We start from the raw sequence: 12,597 nt of genomic DNA, 5'->3' as shown, positions 1-12,597 counted from the left end.
ACGCCCCAAAGGGATAAAATCCGGTCAAACCGGACGTCCGTTTGGGGTCGTACAGTGGAGTTGGCCTTATTACACATTTTCCGTCCACGGCGTTATATACTTTGGTCGATAGAAACTATATCAAGCAGGCGTGTCTTCGAGGTTGGGAGAAGGTGAAAGCGCAGGCGTGTATCTTTGAGATTGGCACAAATTCTCCGGTGAATTTAGTTCCGTGATTCCGTTTACACTTCGATAGTTGGATTCCCCCGGTATTCAGATACGTTCACACTCGGAACGCCATGACCCCAAAAGCACGGCCACTTTATTCCTGCAGATATAAGTGAATAAATACGAATATAGGATCCACACACCAACTGGTGCAGGCAACGTACATTACATACGCCTATAAATACCTCTCTAGGTCCTCACCCCCTTCACAAATGAGCACCTGGCTTCACCACAGTACATTACACTGTACACAACACGAAAGAAGCAGAGAAGAAGATCGGACGGCGGAGGCGATGGAGTACGAGTACCGGTACAACAGCAGCGGCGGCGGCGGCAGCGGCAAGGAGAAGAGGCCTCCGGCGAAGAGGGGGCAGGTCAAGCTGCAGATAGCGAGGGCGCTGAGCAACCTCGTGTCTCCCGGCGGCGCTGCCGACGGCTCGAAGCAGGCAAATCGCAGCAGCTTCAGAAGGGAAACAAGCTACAACTGAACAAGAAAATTAGATGGGTATGGTGCGTCTGCGTGTAAGTATCAAAAACTATCTTATATTATGGGATGTAGGGAGTTGTTTATTACCTTTTCAGGGTTTTGGCAGGATGGTGTCCCAGTTTATAAATGGAGAACCTGTCTGATCCACCACCACTCTACTCTTACTTGGCTTGAGCGGGAAATGCTCCAAGCTTGAGTGTGCATTATGCATGTATTTCAAGAAGAAATTTAATGTATATACAAGCTTTGAGTATGCGAAACACCCGGTCCCAGTGTGTACTTGATTAGGAGTGCTCCTGTATGACACTTAGAGATCGATTGGTTTGATGCCAACATTTGTCTTGCACAATTTGGCAAGTTAAAAAATACTTCTATCTGGATGAGGGATCCAAAATAATTGTCGTGGATTTAGTTCAAAGAAAAAAAATGGTAAATTTTGTTTTTGCTAAATGTTGGTTTGTCAATTTTTTTGGTAAAGCGATATATTGGCATCAAACCAACTGGCCTTCACCCGGCAAAAAAAAAAAAAAAAAAAGACTGGCCTCCCACTGCGTCGTCCTGTCCATTAAACACGCAAGCGCATGTGTTCGTGGGCCGGAATGGGTGAGGAATAGGCCCCTCAGTTCATTTTTCTGTCACCTTTCTTTTGGAAACTTTTCTGTCACCGAGTGCAAGCCCAAGGCCGAGCGAGTTTGAGTGCTCTTATTAGGCCCGGTTCTTTGACAGCCTACAACATAGCTTCCCCCTCCTTCCGTTAAAAAAAAAAACTTGCCCCTCCTCCGCTTCTCACTTAAGCCGTCTCCCCTACACTAAAAAAACTTAAGCCGTCTCCCTATTTCGTCATTTCCTTTTGTCACCCATGCGAGTTTAGCAATTTCCTTTTTTATAATAGATTTAATGAAAACTTTTGTGAAGAAGCAGTTTAAATAATAATTAATTTTATGTATTTTATAAAATTTACGTTTTTAAAAAATATTCATGTTTTTCTTAAAAACCATTGTGTTTTTAAGAATTCCCGTATATACTTTTTTCTAAAAATATATTCATCGTGTATATAAAATCAAAGGAAAAAGTGCCCACCTTAGACACAGAGAGAGGGGGGCGGGTTTGTACTATTTTTTATTACGAAGTATTATTTTTTGAACCAAACATATGTGATACACAGGAGAACTTCGCTCTGGTGACCGAGCTCACTTGAACTTGGAATTTTAAAAAAATAATCAAACTTGCCGGTTTCAAAAAAATCTGAAAAAAATTGTGCAAGCAACAAGGACGTTATGTGCATATGTGTACATTTTTAGGTTGAAATACCTTGAAATGAGATCTGTATAAAAAGACGAATTCATGGTCTGAAAGGAACAAGCCCTCATTTTTTCTACACAACCCTCATTTCAACATATTTAGCCCTGAAAATTTACACACATGTGTGTTACACCTTCATGCATGTCTGTATTTTTTTTCCAGATTTTTTGAAATGTAAAAGTATGAATTTTGATGAAATTCAAATTTTGTATTTGGAGGCCTCCATGGAGGCCGAACTCCAAAAGCAATATTGGGGTACACACAGTATAACAAAACAGTGATGGTTCTTCGATAGTTGGATTCCCCAGTATGCAGATACGTTCAGACTTGGAACACCATGGCCCCAAAAGCGTAGCCACTTTATTCCTGCAGATAGAAGTGAATATAAGAATATAATAAGTGAGACAAGATGCACATACCAACGGTCACTGGTGCGTGCAGGCAACATGCCCCTATAAATACCTCCCTGCATCACCATCCTTTCCTCAAGCGAGCATCTAGCTTCGGCACACAAACACAACACACAGAGAACCAAAGAATCAGGAAGGAGCAAGAAGAAGATCGAGAGGCGATGGAGTACGAGCACCAGTACATCAGCAGCAGCAGCTTCGCCAAGGAGAAGAGGCCTCCGGCGAAGAGGGGCCAGGTCATGATGCAGATGGCGAGGACGCTGAGCAACCTCGTGTCGCCGAGCGGCGCCGCCGCGGCCGCCGCCGACGGCTCGAAGAAGGTGAGCCGCAACAGCTTCACGAGGGAAACAAGCTAGCTACGTGCCTGCAACTAAACGAAATATTAGATGGGTATGGTGTCTGGGGCTGGTCATGTTACTACTAGCTAGCTGTTTTTATTTTGGGAACTTTAGCAGGATGGCCTTTCAGTAGTACTGGCGCCTGTGTGATCCACCTGAATGTAACTTTTCTTGTGTGGAAATTGCTCCGGGTTATGTGTGAATTATGGACTGTATTTTCAGAAAGAAAGTTGCATGTTATGGACAAACTTTTAGTGTGATACTGTGATGTATGGGCTGAGTGTATGGTCAATTAGTGTACAATCTTCAGAGATAGTAAAAGGGAATATCATCGTAAGCTATCCAATAAAGAATGGAAATGTATTGAAGAACGAATTGAAAAAAAACTCAGTTGCTGGAAGGGCAAGCTGATGTCATACGGAGGTCGGCTAGTTTTGATTAACTCAGTATTGACTAGCATGCCAATGTTTTTACTTCCATTCTTCGAAATTCCGAAAGGGGTCCGAAAGCGACTTGATTTCTTTAGATCTAGCTTCTTTTGGCAATCTGATGAGGCCAAGAGAAAATACCGTCTCGCGCGATGGGATATCCTTTGTCGACCTAAAGACCAAGGGGGCCTCGGTATTGAAAACTTGGAAATTAAGAATAAATGTCTTATGAGAAAATGGTTGTACAGGTTAGAGACAGAGCCGGAGGGCATGTGGTCTCAAATCCTGCGCAATAAGTATTAGCACTCGAAAACGCTAGCCCAGGTTACCATCAGACCGACTGATTCACCGTTCTGGAAGGGACTTATGAGAACGAAGGATATGTTCTTTCTCGTAGGGTCAAATTCTTGGTTGGCAACAGGATGTCAACAAGATTCTGGGAGGATACGTGGTTAGGAGAGACGCCTCTGGCCTTACAATATCCCACCCTCTACAATATTGTGCAACGTAAGGAGGATTACCTAGGTATCGTCTTTCAAACTATTCCCTTGAACATCCAGTTCAGATGTACGTTAGTGGGTGAGAGATGGACAGCTTGGATGCACTTGGTTCGGAGATTGATTGAAGTTCGACTCTTCGACATGCCGGACTCAACACAATGAAAGTTAACTAAAAATGGGATATTTACGGTGAAATCTTTTTATACGGATCTGATTAATTCTGGCCCCCTCTCAAGGTCACTACACATATGGAAGGTTAAGGTTCCTTTGCGGATTAAAATTTTTATGTGGTTTGTCCACAAGCAAGTAATACTCACAAAGGACAACCTTCTTAAGAGGCGATGAGTTGGCAATTCGCGGTGTTGTTTTTGTGCTCAGGATGAAACAATACAACATCTATTCCTTGAATGCCCACTTGCCAAGTTACTTTGGAGAACGATTCATATAGCCTTTAATATCAATCCTCCAGTAGATATTGCGTCTTTGTTTGGGACGTGGTTAGCTAGGGTTGAACAGATCACGGCAGCTCGTATTCGGTTTGGAATATGTGCGTTATTATGGGCTATATGGAACTGCAGAAATGATATGATTTTTAACAGACAACACAACTTAACTTTTTTACAGGTTATCTTCAGAGCTACAGCTTGGATCCGTACGTGGTCCTTACTCACTCATATGGACTCCAGGGAGCCATTGGTTACTGGGTGCAACCAATGGGAGATGATGGCTCGGGTTAAATTCAACCGGTTCGGATGGCGTTCACATAACAGGATAGGAGTCTAGAGAGCTTATCCTTATTATTACCGTTTCAGTTGTCTTTGTCCGCTTGTAATTTTTCAGTTCATGTACTTTGTTTTGCTCCGTTTGCGAGCTGTAAGACCTTTACGTTAATACTTTCTGGATTTTTAATAAGAGGGCCGCATGCATCATCATGATGCAGAGGCCGGGGTATACCTCCATTTCCAAAAAAATGTGGAACCATTTGGGACCTCTTTGATTCGAAGGAATCACAATTTTGTGTGTGTGTGTGTGTGGAGAATTATGTTCTTTTAGAACTAGCTATGAGAGATCCACGGGATGGTCCGTACACATTTACAGTTATGGATAGCACTTACAGATTGCAAGAAATTATTTGAATTTGTTTCTCAACTCTGTCTACCTGTTGAAAATGGTTTGTCAGTTTAATTTGTACTAGTAGTAGAAATAGAGCACATGTATTGTGCTGTGCGGCATTCAAGACGATGATATATCTGATATTTCCCAGTGATATGTTTGTGCCGTGGGTCCGTGGCTTCGCTTGCACTTCCGTTTGATGTGCACTCACTGTTATCAGCGGCTGGAATGTTCGTTTCATCGATGATTCTACTCCAAACCAATTTGTGGACTCACATGATTTGGGTTTCGATTTTTTTATGACGGGCAGGCTTACGCCGGCCCGAACCATTTTTATTATCATAAATTGGACATAGATATACCACAACGGATACAAATACAGGTCCGGCTGTAAGGAACAAACTGTACAGGGTGTAAGAAAGTCAGAATCAGCTTATGCTTAGAAAAATTCAGGCAGTCGCTGGTCAAGCTAAGGTGGTGCAGTACAGGCAACGAATCACAATCAGAGAAGATGGTAAAAGATTCCGACAACTCATTCAGCCATGTTACTAACATGATGTTAGCCGAATCATGCTATACGGACGACAACAGACGGACGATTCATGCACGACGATGTAAATCCAGCCACACATGTAGTCGACTTAAAGGGCAACAGCCGCTCGATTTCATGGTCGTGCGAAAATCGGTTGCACATGTCGTCTGTGGAGCAGTTCCGATGTTAGCCAGCAACTTTTAAGAGCATCTCCAACAACGCCCAACGCGAGGCGCGCTAAAAAGACGTTTGCAGCTCGTTGATCGCCTGTTTTGACGCGGCGACGAGCGCTTGCTCCAACGACCGCTGCAAATTTTAACGTGCGTGAATAGCTCCAGCAGCTGCGCTAAAAAGCAGCGAGCGCGCAGCCGGCGCTTGCCATATGTTGCATTTTGGACACGAGATGATATTTCAAACATCAAAACAACACATGGCATAATTTAAATCACCGAAACAAGTTCATGACATAAAAGTGCATGCCCATAAGTTTAAATTTATGCCCACAACATCATCCAACCAAGTTCAAAATCCAAACCAATCATGACACAAAAGTTAACGCCAACGAATGGCCCATCAACAATCAAGCATCGTCCTCGTCTTCGTCTTCCTCTTTCTCCGATTCATCATCCGAAGACAATTCTTCCTCCTCCTCTTCATTGTCGCGCGCCACATCATCATGTGAAACTCGAAAGGTGTTGGCAAGATCTTCAACGACAGCATGCGAAGATGTGTGAGGCACACCGAAAGACATTCCGCCCGGAGGTGCTCCCATGCCTCCCATGAGACACGCAAAATTCATGCCTCTCAGAGTGCGGCGTGCGGAAGCGGGCACACCAAATAAACAGCCGCGATGGCGATTCGGACCGCGCGCTTAATGCGCGTCCGCTGAAGCCCGGATATCGATTGCGCGTGCGTTAAAAAGCACAAATTTACGGCGGGGCACTTATTTAGCGCGGCCTTTAAGGATGCTCTAGGTTCCAACTAAACGAGCTTACTGATGAGTGGTTCTTATTGGTTTACATTACATTTGATTTACTTAGAGTTGAGATCGAATTGAGAGATCCTATCCTGTCATTCACCAAAGAAATGCTTCTTCTAGCACTACCTGGTCGATGCCTCGATGGACGGACAGTGGGTTCAAAGGTCAACTAGTGGCTAGTCGGCAGATAGATCGGCGATCTGGATGTCGCCCTTGTGGAAGGCCGTCCTCTGCCTGACGCTGTTTGCCGCATGGCGGTCGCAGGTCGAATTCAGGACGATGACTTCCCGGCGCCCGCGGCTTGACTGCGCGCAGCGTTGCCCTTGCAGCGGCCAGAGCTACCTCCACAGCTCTTACAGCCACGCTGGGACGCAAGCACGCGCCCCCTTGCTCGACGAGGTGCTTCCAGGTGGCCATTCTGTGTCTGTGGGGGCAGCGATAGGTGGCGATGAAGGCGGGAAGGCGTCATGCCTGCCTCTCGCCAGGGAGGTCGGCGTCCGGGCGGCAGCCGGCGGGGGAGGCAATTTCATCGTCTCGCCGCTGTCCATCCACGCGGCGCTCGCGCTGGTGGCCGCCGGCACGCGGGGCGAGACGCGCGAGGAGCTCCTGGGGTTCCTTGGCTCGGCGTCGCTCGACGAGCTGCACGGCGCGTCGTCGACGGATCTGGCTGGCAGGCTCAACGGCCTGGCGCAGACGTCGTTCGCGTGCGGCGTGTGGGTCGACCGCGCGCAGGCGCTGGAGCCGGAGTTCATGGCCACCGCCGCGTCGAGGTACGCTGCCACCGCGGAATCGGTGGATTTCTCCTCGGACCCGGAGCAGGCGAGGCGGCGAGTGAACGGCTTCGTCGCCGGCGCGACGGACGGGCGCATCCGCGACGTCCTCCCTCCCGGCTCGGTCGGCTCGTCCACGCGAGTCGTCCTCGCCAACGCGCTCTACTTCAACGGGACGTGGTCCCAGCCGTTCGACCAGTCGGCGACCTTCACCGCGCCGTTCCACGTCCCAGACGGCACCATCGTGCGCGTGCCGTTCATGACGACGGGCCGGTTCCCGTTCGAGCAGCACGTCGCCGTCTACCCGGGCTTCAGGGCCCTCAAGCTGCCCTACAAGAACGACGGCGACCACGCGGGGCGGCGAGCCGAGGCTGCATTGTACATGCTTCTCCTCCTCCCGGACGGCGCCGCTCTCGGCCTCGCCGATCTCTACGACAAGGCGGTCGCGACGCCGGGGTTCATCAAGAGCCACACGCCGGGGGTCCAGGTCCCGGTCGGGCGGTTCATGGTGCCGAAGTTCAAGTTCACGTTCGAGTTCGAGGCGTCGTCGGACATGCGGAGGCTCGGGGTCACCAGGGCTTTCGAAGGCGGCGACTTCTGGGGCATGGTGAGCGGCGGGGATGGGCTCTTCATCGCGGGCGTGTACCATAAGGCCACCATCGAGGTGGACGAGCTGGGCACCGTGGCCGCCGCAGCAACGGCCGTGGCGATCCAGGACAGTGCAAGGGCGCCACGGCCTCCGGTGGATTTCGTGGCGGACCGGCCCTTCTTATTCGCCATTGTCGAGGAGAAAACCAGCGCAGTACTGTTCCTTGGCCATGTGATCAATCCTCTCGCTGAATGAGCAATTGACTCTCGGATTTGGCCTTTGGGAGTGGGTATAAAGATTTCCGTTGAACCCAGCTCGTGTGTATTTTCGTGAAATGTGGTGTGATATGTCAACATTGTTCTGGATCGCATCTGGATCGCATCTGGATGCCCCCGCGTCGTCCTCCCCTAGGGCGACTCGGGCGGCCAGAAACCTAGCCGCCGCCGCCGCAAACTCCCTCCTCCTCTCCCTCCGTCGCCGCCGGAAGACGCCGCCGGGCTAAGCCCGGGGGCCGACGGCGGTGGCGTGGGATCTCCTCTCCCGTGCGTATCCGGGGTGGGGCGGACCCCAAGGCGTGTGGTGGTGCGACCGATCTGGGATCTGCGGCGCGGCGGATGGCTGCAGGCGGCGGGAGGCCGGCCCGTCCTCGGATGGCGACGGCTTGGCGCGGCGGAGGCCAGGGCTGCGGGCGCTGCTGATGGCCCTTCGGGGGGCGGCGGCCGGCTTGGCTGCGGTGGCGTGCATGCTGTCTTCAGATCGGCGATGGCGGCGTGGGGGGCCTGGTGGTCTCGTCGGCGGCACCTTCGATCAGATCTGTTCTGACCGGTGCAGCCGGCGATGGTGGTCATCTCTTCCGTCAGAGGTGGTCGGCTGAGGCTGGGTGTTCGGATCTCGGGATCCGTCATCTGGCACCAGCTGCGAGTCGGGAAGACGTAGTTGCCGGTGAAAATCGAGCCGACGGCGGGCGATGGCGGCGTTCCACGTCGTTACCTTGATGAAGGCATCGTCATGTGACTACCGTCGACCCACTCGTATTGCTCCGGGGGAAACCCTAGGATCTGGTGTTCCAGACCGGAAGATGGCGGCACTGCGGTGTCGTTTCTCTCTTGGGAGCATCGTTTTGTGGAGCTGCGCTGGAAGTCAGAGGCAGGAGGTGGAGCGGCTTCGTCTTGCACGGAGCTTCGGTGGAGATGTCAAGTCATGCCTGACCGACAGGTGCTACGCTTGGTCATGCCTGGTCAGCAGGTGCTACGCACGACGGATCCTCCAAGGGCTTCAAGCTGTGTCGGCTGGTGGTACTTGGCAGCATGGCGCTGAGGTGTATCAGTGGCGACCGCGACGTGTTCAGCTATTTGCGCGCAAGGAGGAGGTGCCGTTGGGCGTCGTGGTGGCGTCGACGATAGCTGGACCGAGCAAGGTTGATGCATCAGTACAGTTCTGAAGATGGAGCGGTGGCAGTCGGCGGCGGCGGCCTCTGAGAGCACGCCGGACCAGTGTGCCCCAGACCCGGCAAGTGGCTAGGTTGGGGTCTCAGGTCTTAGATGTTAGGCTTGACTGCGATGTCTGTTTGCCCAGGCTATCTGCGCCCCTTCATCAATTGGATAGGTGTAGCGACAGTTTTTTGCTTAGACGACGGCTTTAGTCTTATTGTTGTATAACTTTGTAAGGTCTTGTGAGAATAATTAATAAAGTGACCGTATGCATCGCCCAGATGCAGAGGCCGGGAGCCATCCTCCTTTTCTAAAAAGAAAATGTCAACATTGTTCTGTACTCCTATGTTTCTTCTGATCATCATGATTAATTTATGTTCCCTCGTCTACAAACTTCTGTTGGACAAGTTTAGGCCCGCAAAACCCCATTGGTGAATAAGCTCTCTCTCTCTCTCTCTCTTCTCTCTCTCGCGCGCGGGGATGGTGAATAAGCTCTGTTCACGGGGACACTAATTTCATTTATTTATTTATTTTATCAAAGAAGGGTTTCCTCCTTCCGATTTTCATTACTGAAAACCAAACTTGTAGGATCAAAGTTCAGACCTGGTAGCAGCATAGTTCCATACAAACCCAACACACCCAAAAGCCTCACAATTTCATTTAGTTTTACTGGCTATCACATCAAATTAACAGAAACTGTACCTGATTGAAAGGTTTTATCAAGATCTAGTACACAATTACGACAATAATAGACTGTATTCAACACTTCCTTGACCAATTTTGGTCCCTTCAGTCAGAAGCATTTTCCAGGATTTACAGCGTACGTGTTCTTCCCCCTTCTTTTTAACTGTTTTATTCAGTCATGTTAACAAATCTTGTATTTGTCACATCTTCCCATCTTAATGAAATTAGTTACAGCCCGTGCCTTTCTTTTAGAATTAGTGTATTTTCCACTGCTGGTCATCAGGGGCTTTTGGTATCTGGAAATGTGGCAGCAAGTTGTGACACCTGAGATTCTTCAAGCATCTACTCCTCGATCCACCCACACGTGCAACTTGTCAACAAGTTGAGCAACAAGCTAGAAGCCTGATATAAACCCATTTATCAGTGAAAAGCGACTTGTCACGAGGAAGATGAACATCCAACTTTCCTTGTACACTTGTATTTTCCTTCCATAATTCTCCTATTTCTTCCCCAGAAAATTAGGGCTTTGTCTGAAGTGCTAGTTGACCCTCTAGAGTGAGGGGTGTGCTAGCAAGTTCCACATATATAAATATCTTCAAAATGAAGTTCCATGTAAATATCTTGGAAAGGAAAGGAAAGCTCTGTGCTATGGTCTTGTTGTAATTTGGTCGACAAAGATTTTGTTCACTTTATCGCAAATATGTTTCAGATGGGAGAAAGGAGAAAGTGCAAGCATCTGAATCATTTGTGACCATGGCATTTCATTCTGCAGACGTGATAAGAAGCGAACAAGGTGCACGTGTAGGCCAACTTGTGCAAGGCAGAGGCAACATGCGTACGCCTATAAATGCCTTGTGACACCCGCTCATCACATCCTCATCCCCTCCTCAAGTGAGCACTTGGACTACCCACGCAATACAATTACACAACGCAGAAGAAGCAGAGAGGAGGAGCAAGAAGGAGATCGGCGGCGATGGAGTACGAGTACCAGTACAGCGGCGGCGGCGGCGACGGCGGCAGCTTGAGCAAGGAGAAGAGGCCTCCGGCGAAGAGGGGCCAGGTCAAGCTCCAGATGGTGAGGGCGCTGAGCAACCTCGTGTCTCCCAGCGGCGCTGTTGACGGCTCGAAGCAAGCCAATCGCAACAGCTTCAGAAGGGAAATAAGCTAGTACAGCTGAGCAAAATGCATGGTAGATGGGTATGGTGTATGTGTGTGTGGGGCAAGGTGCTGTTTTCTTCTGAGAATTTTAGCAAGATAGTCTCCAGTGGCGGAGCTTGATGAAGATTGTTGAGGGGGCTAATCTGAGTTGAGAGGGTGAAGAAGATAAGTTATATATGAAGCTCCGCCACTGATAACCTCTCTGCTTTTACGTGGAGAACCTGTTTGATCCACTGTACTATTACTTGGGGTCTAATGTTATATACAAACCTCGGGTGTGCATGACATCAAGGCTTGCTTGAGTAGCTCATCTTTCAATTATCTAATCTCTCAGGTTGTTGCAACTTGGAAGAGGCAAAAATGCAAATGTGAAGTGAAAAGTTCCAATTACCTAATCTCTCGCATTCTTTATTTTATTAACTAATCTCTTACATTCTTGGAAGAGATAAATGCAGATATGAAGTAAAAACCTCCAACCTAGGGTTACTTTTTTGTTTTTGAAAATAAACCCGGGGTTCCAAGCTAGGTCTCCAAGCTATTATGATGTAAAAGGCTTCAGTTAACGAATCAATATGGTTCTTCCAAGCAAGCCCATGGGTTTTCAAAAGAAGTAGACCTGGTTTAAATATTCATCGGTTCAAGTACTATATAAAATCTGCATGATTCCAATCAAAGAAGATGACATTTGTTATGCCATCCGTGCCAAAAGAGGTGTCATGGTTTTAGTTCACTTATTTTGAAACGGAGGGAGTAATTTAGAAGACCTCTCTTCGGATAATATGATGCTCAACATTAACGGATTAGGGTAATAGAAAAGATAAAGTATTGCTATCTATAAGCTGTAAATAGAGAATGGTTGTATAAAAGAATGACTGTGTACATACCTAGGCCGCGAGGTTTTGGTTTCCTTTAAAAATATGTAAACAAGGGGGAAAAGTAGAAAAATTCAAAAGCAGTATTCACAATACTTGGTTTTTCAATATCGAGGTGCTTGAGTGTGTGCAGGTGCCATCGGAGGTTGAAGAACAAGTTGTCATTGTTGATCTCACGGAGGATGTCGATGGATCAAAGCCGACGCAAAGGTTTGGGGGACGTTTCTGGATTCTTGCTGATGAGGACGAAGACGAGGTTGATCTGGCCGGAACGTCGGCCCGGCCGTCAACTTCGCTTGGCTTGGTTTCATCTATCCCCGTGCCTAAACCTACGGTGAGTAGCAAGAAATCGATTTTGCTAGGACCTCCAGTTCTTCCGCAGAAGTCGAAAGTGAAACTGTGGTGTGGTCCGTTGCCGAAGGTTGGGCCGAAGGATATCACCTTGTCCGACTTTTTCCGTCCCGAGTGCTGGACGAAAGTTACTAGGCGGAAAAGAAGGGGGGTCGAACGGTGCCGCAACGATTGCCGGTGGTGGCCGATGGTCGTGATATTCGGGCGAATAGACACGCGCGTTTGAATTTGCTTTTGGGCACAGAAGGGCCGCACGTGATCGACGGCGCTGTGAGCTTGGCTAGTACTGGGCTCGAGGCCCAGGGGGCTGGCCAGGCTTGCGATGCGCCGGGAGCAGGCGACATGCATGTGGAGGCCTCGAGTCGATCTCCCCCGCATGCACGTTCCTCTCCTTCCCCTCCTCGCGCGGCTAGGGTACGCCGTAGAGGAAACCCGGGTTCCCGATCG

General features: G+C 48.9%; 3 protein-coding genes across 3 annotated transcripts; all 3 read left to right on the top strand.

Annotated features, from left to right (window-relative positions):
* Positions 1-429: 429 nt before the first annotated feature.
* Positions 430-1,079, top strand: LOC123093811 (uncharacterized). The gene has a single exon (XM_044515868.1). The coding sequence runs from the start codon at positions 501-503 to the stop codon at positions 693-695; it is 195 nt and encodes a 64-aa protein (XP_044371803.1). The 5' UTR covers positions 430-500; the 3' UTR covers positions 696-1,079.
* Positions 1,080-6,255: 5,176 nt separating this feature from the next.
* Positions 6,256-7,938, top strand: LOC123093803 (putative serpin-Z12). Its single transcript, XM_044515861.1, has one exon. The coding sequence runs from the start codon at positions 6,501-6,503 to the stop codon at positions 7,908-7,910; it is 1,410 nt and encodes a 469-aa protein (XP_044371796.1). The 5' UTR covers positions 6,256-6,500; the 3' UTR covers positions 7,911-7,938.
* A 2,731-nt stretch (positions 7,939-10,669) lies between these two features.
* On the top strand, positions 10,670-11,083 carry LOC123093794 (uncharacterized). Its single transcript, XM_044515849.1, has one exon. The coding sequence runs from the start codon at positions 10,743-10,745 to the stop codon at positions 10,935-10,937; it is 195 nt and encodes a 64-aa protein (XP_044371784.1). The 5' UTR covers positions 10,670-10,742; the 3' UTR covers positions 10,938-11,083.
* The last annotated feature ends 1,514 nt before the right edge of the window (positions 11,084-12,597 follow it).

Source organism: Triticum aestivum, chromosome 1B, assembly GCF_018294505.1.
Source record: "Triticum aestivum cultivar Chinese Spring chromosome 1B, IWGSC CS RefSeq v2.1, whole genome shotgun sequence".
Taxonomy (NCBI): domain Eukaryota; kingdom Viridiplantae; phylum Streptophyta; class Magnoliopsida; order Poales; family Poaceae; genus Triticum; species Triticum aestivum.
Note: the sequence above shows the minus strand (reverse complement) of the source record. Positions and strands in the feature narration are given on the sequence as shown.

Bases quoted from the DNA above. Each gene is read 5' to 3' on its own strand.
- LOC123093811 (XM_044515868.1), top strand. From the start codon at position 501: ATGGAGTACGAGTACCGGTACAACAGCAGCGGCGGCGGCGGCAGCGGC.
- LOC123093803 (XM_044515861.1), top strand. From the start codon at position 6,501: ATGTCGCCCTTGTGGAAGGCCGTCCTCTGCCTGACGCTGTTTGCCGCA.
- LOC123093794 (XM_044515849.1), top strand. From the start codon at position 10,743: ATGGAGTACGAGTACCAGTACAGCGGCGGCGGCGGCGACGGCGGCAGC.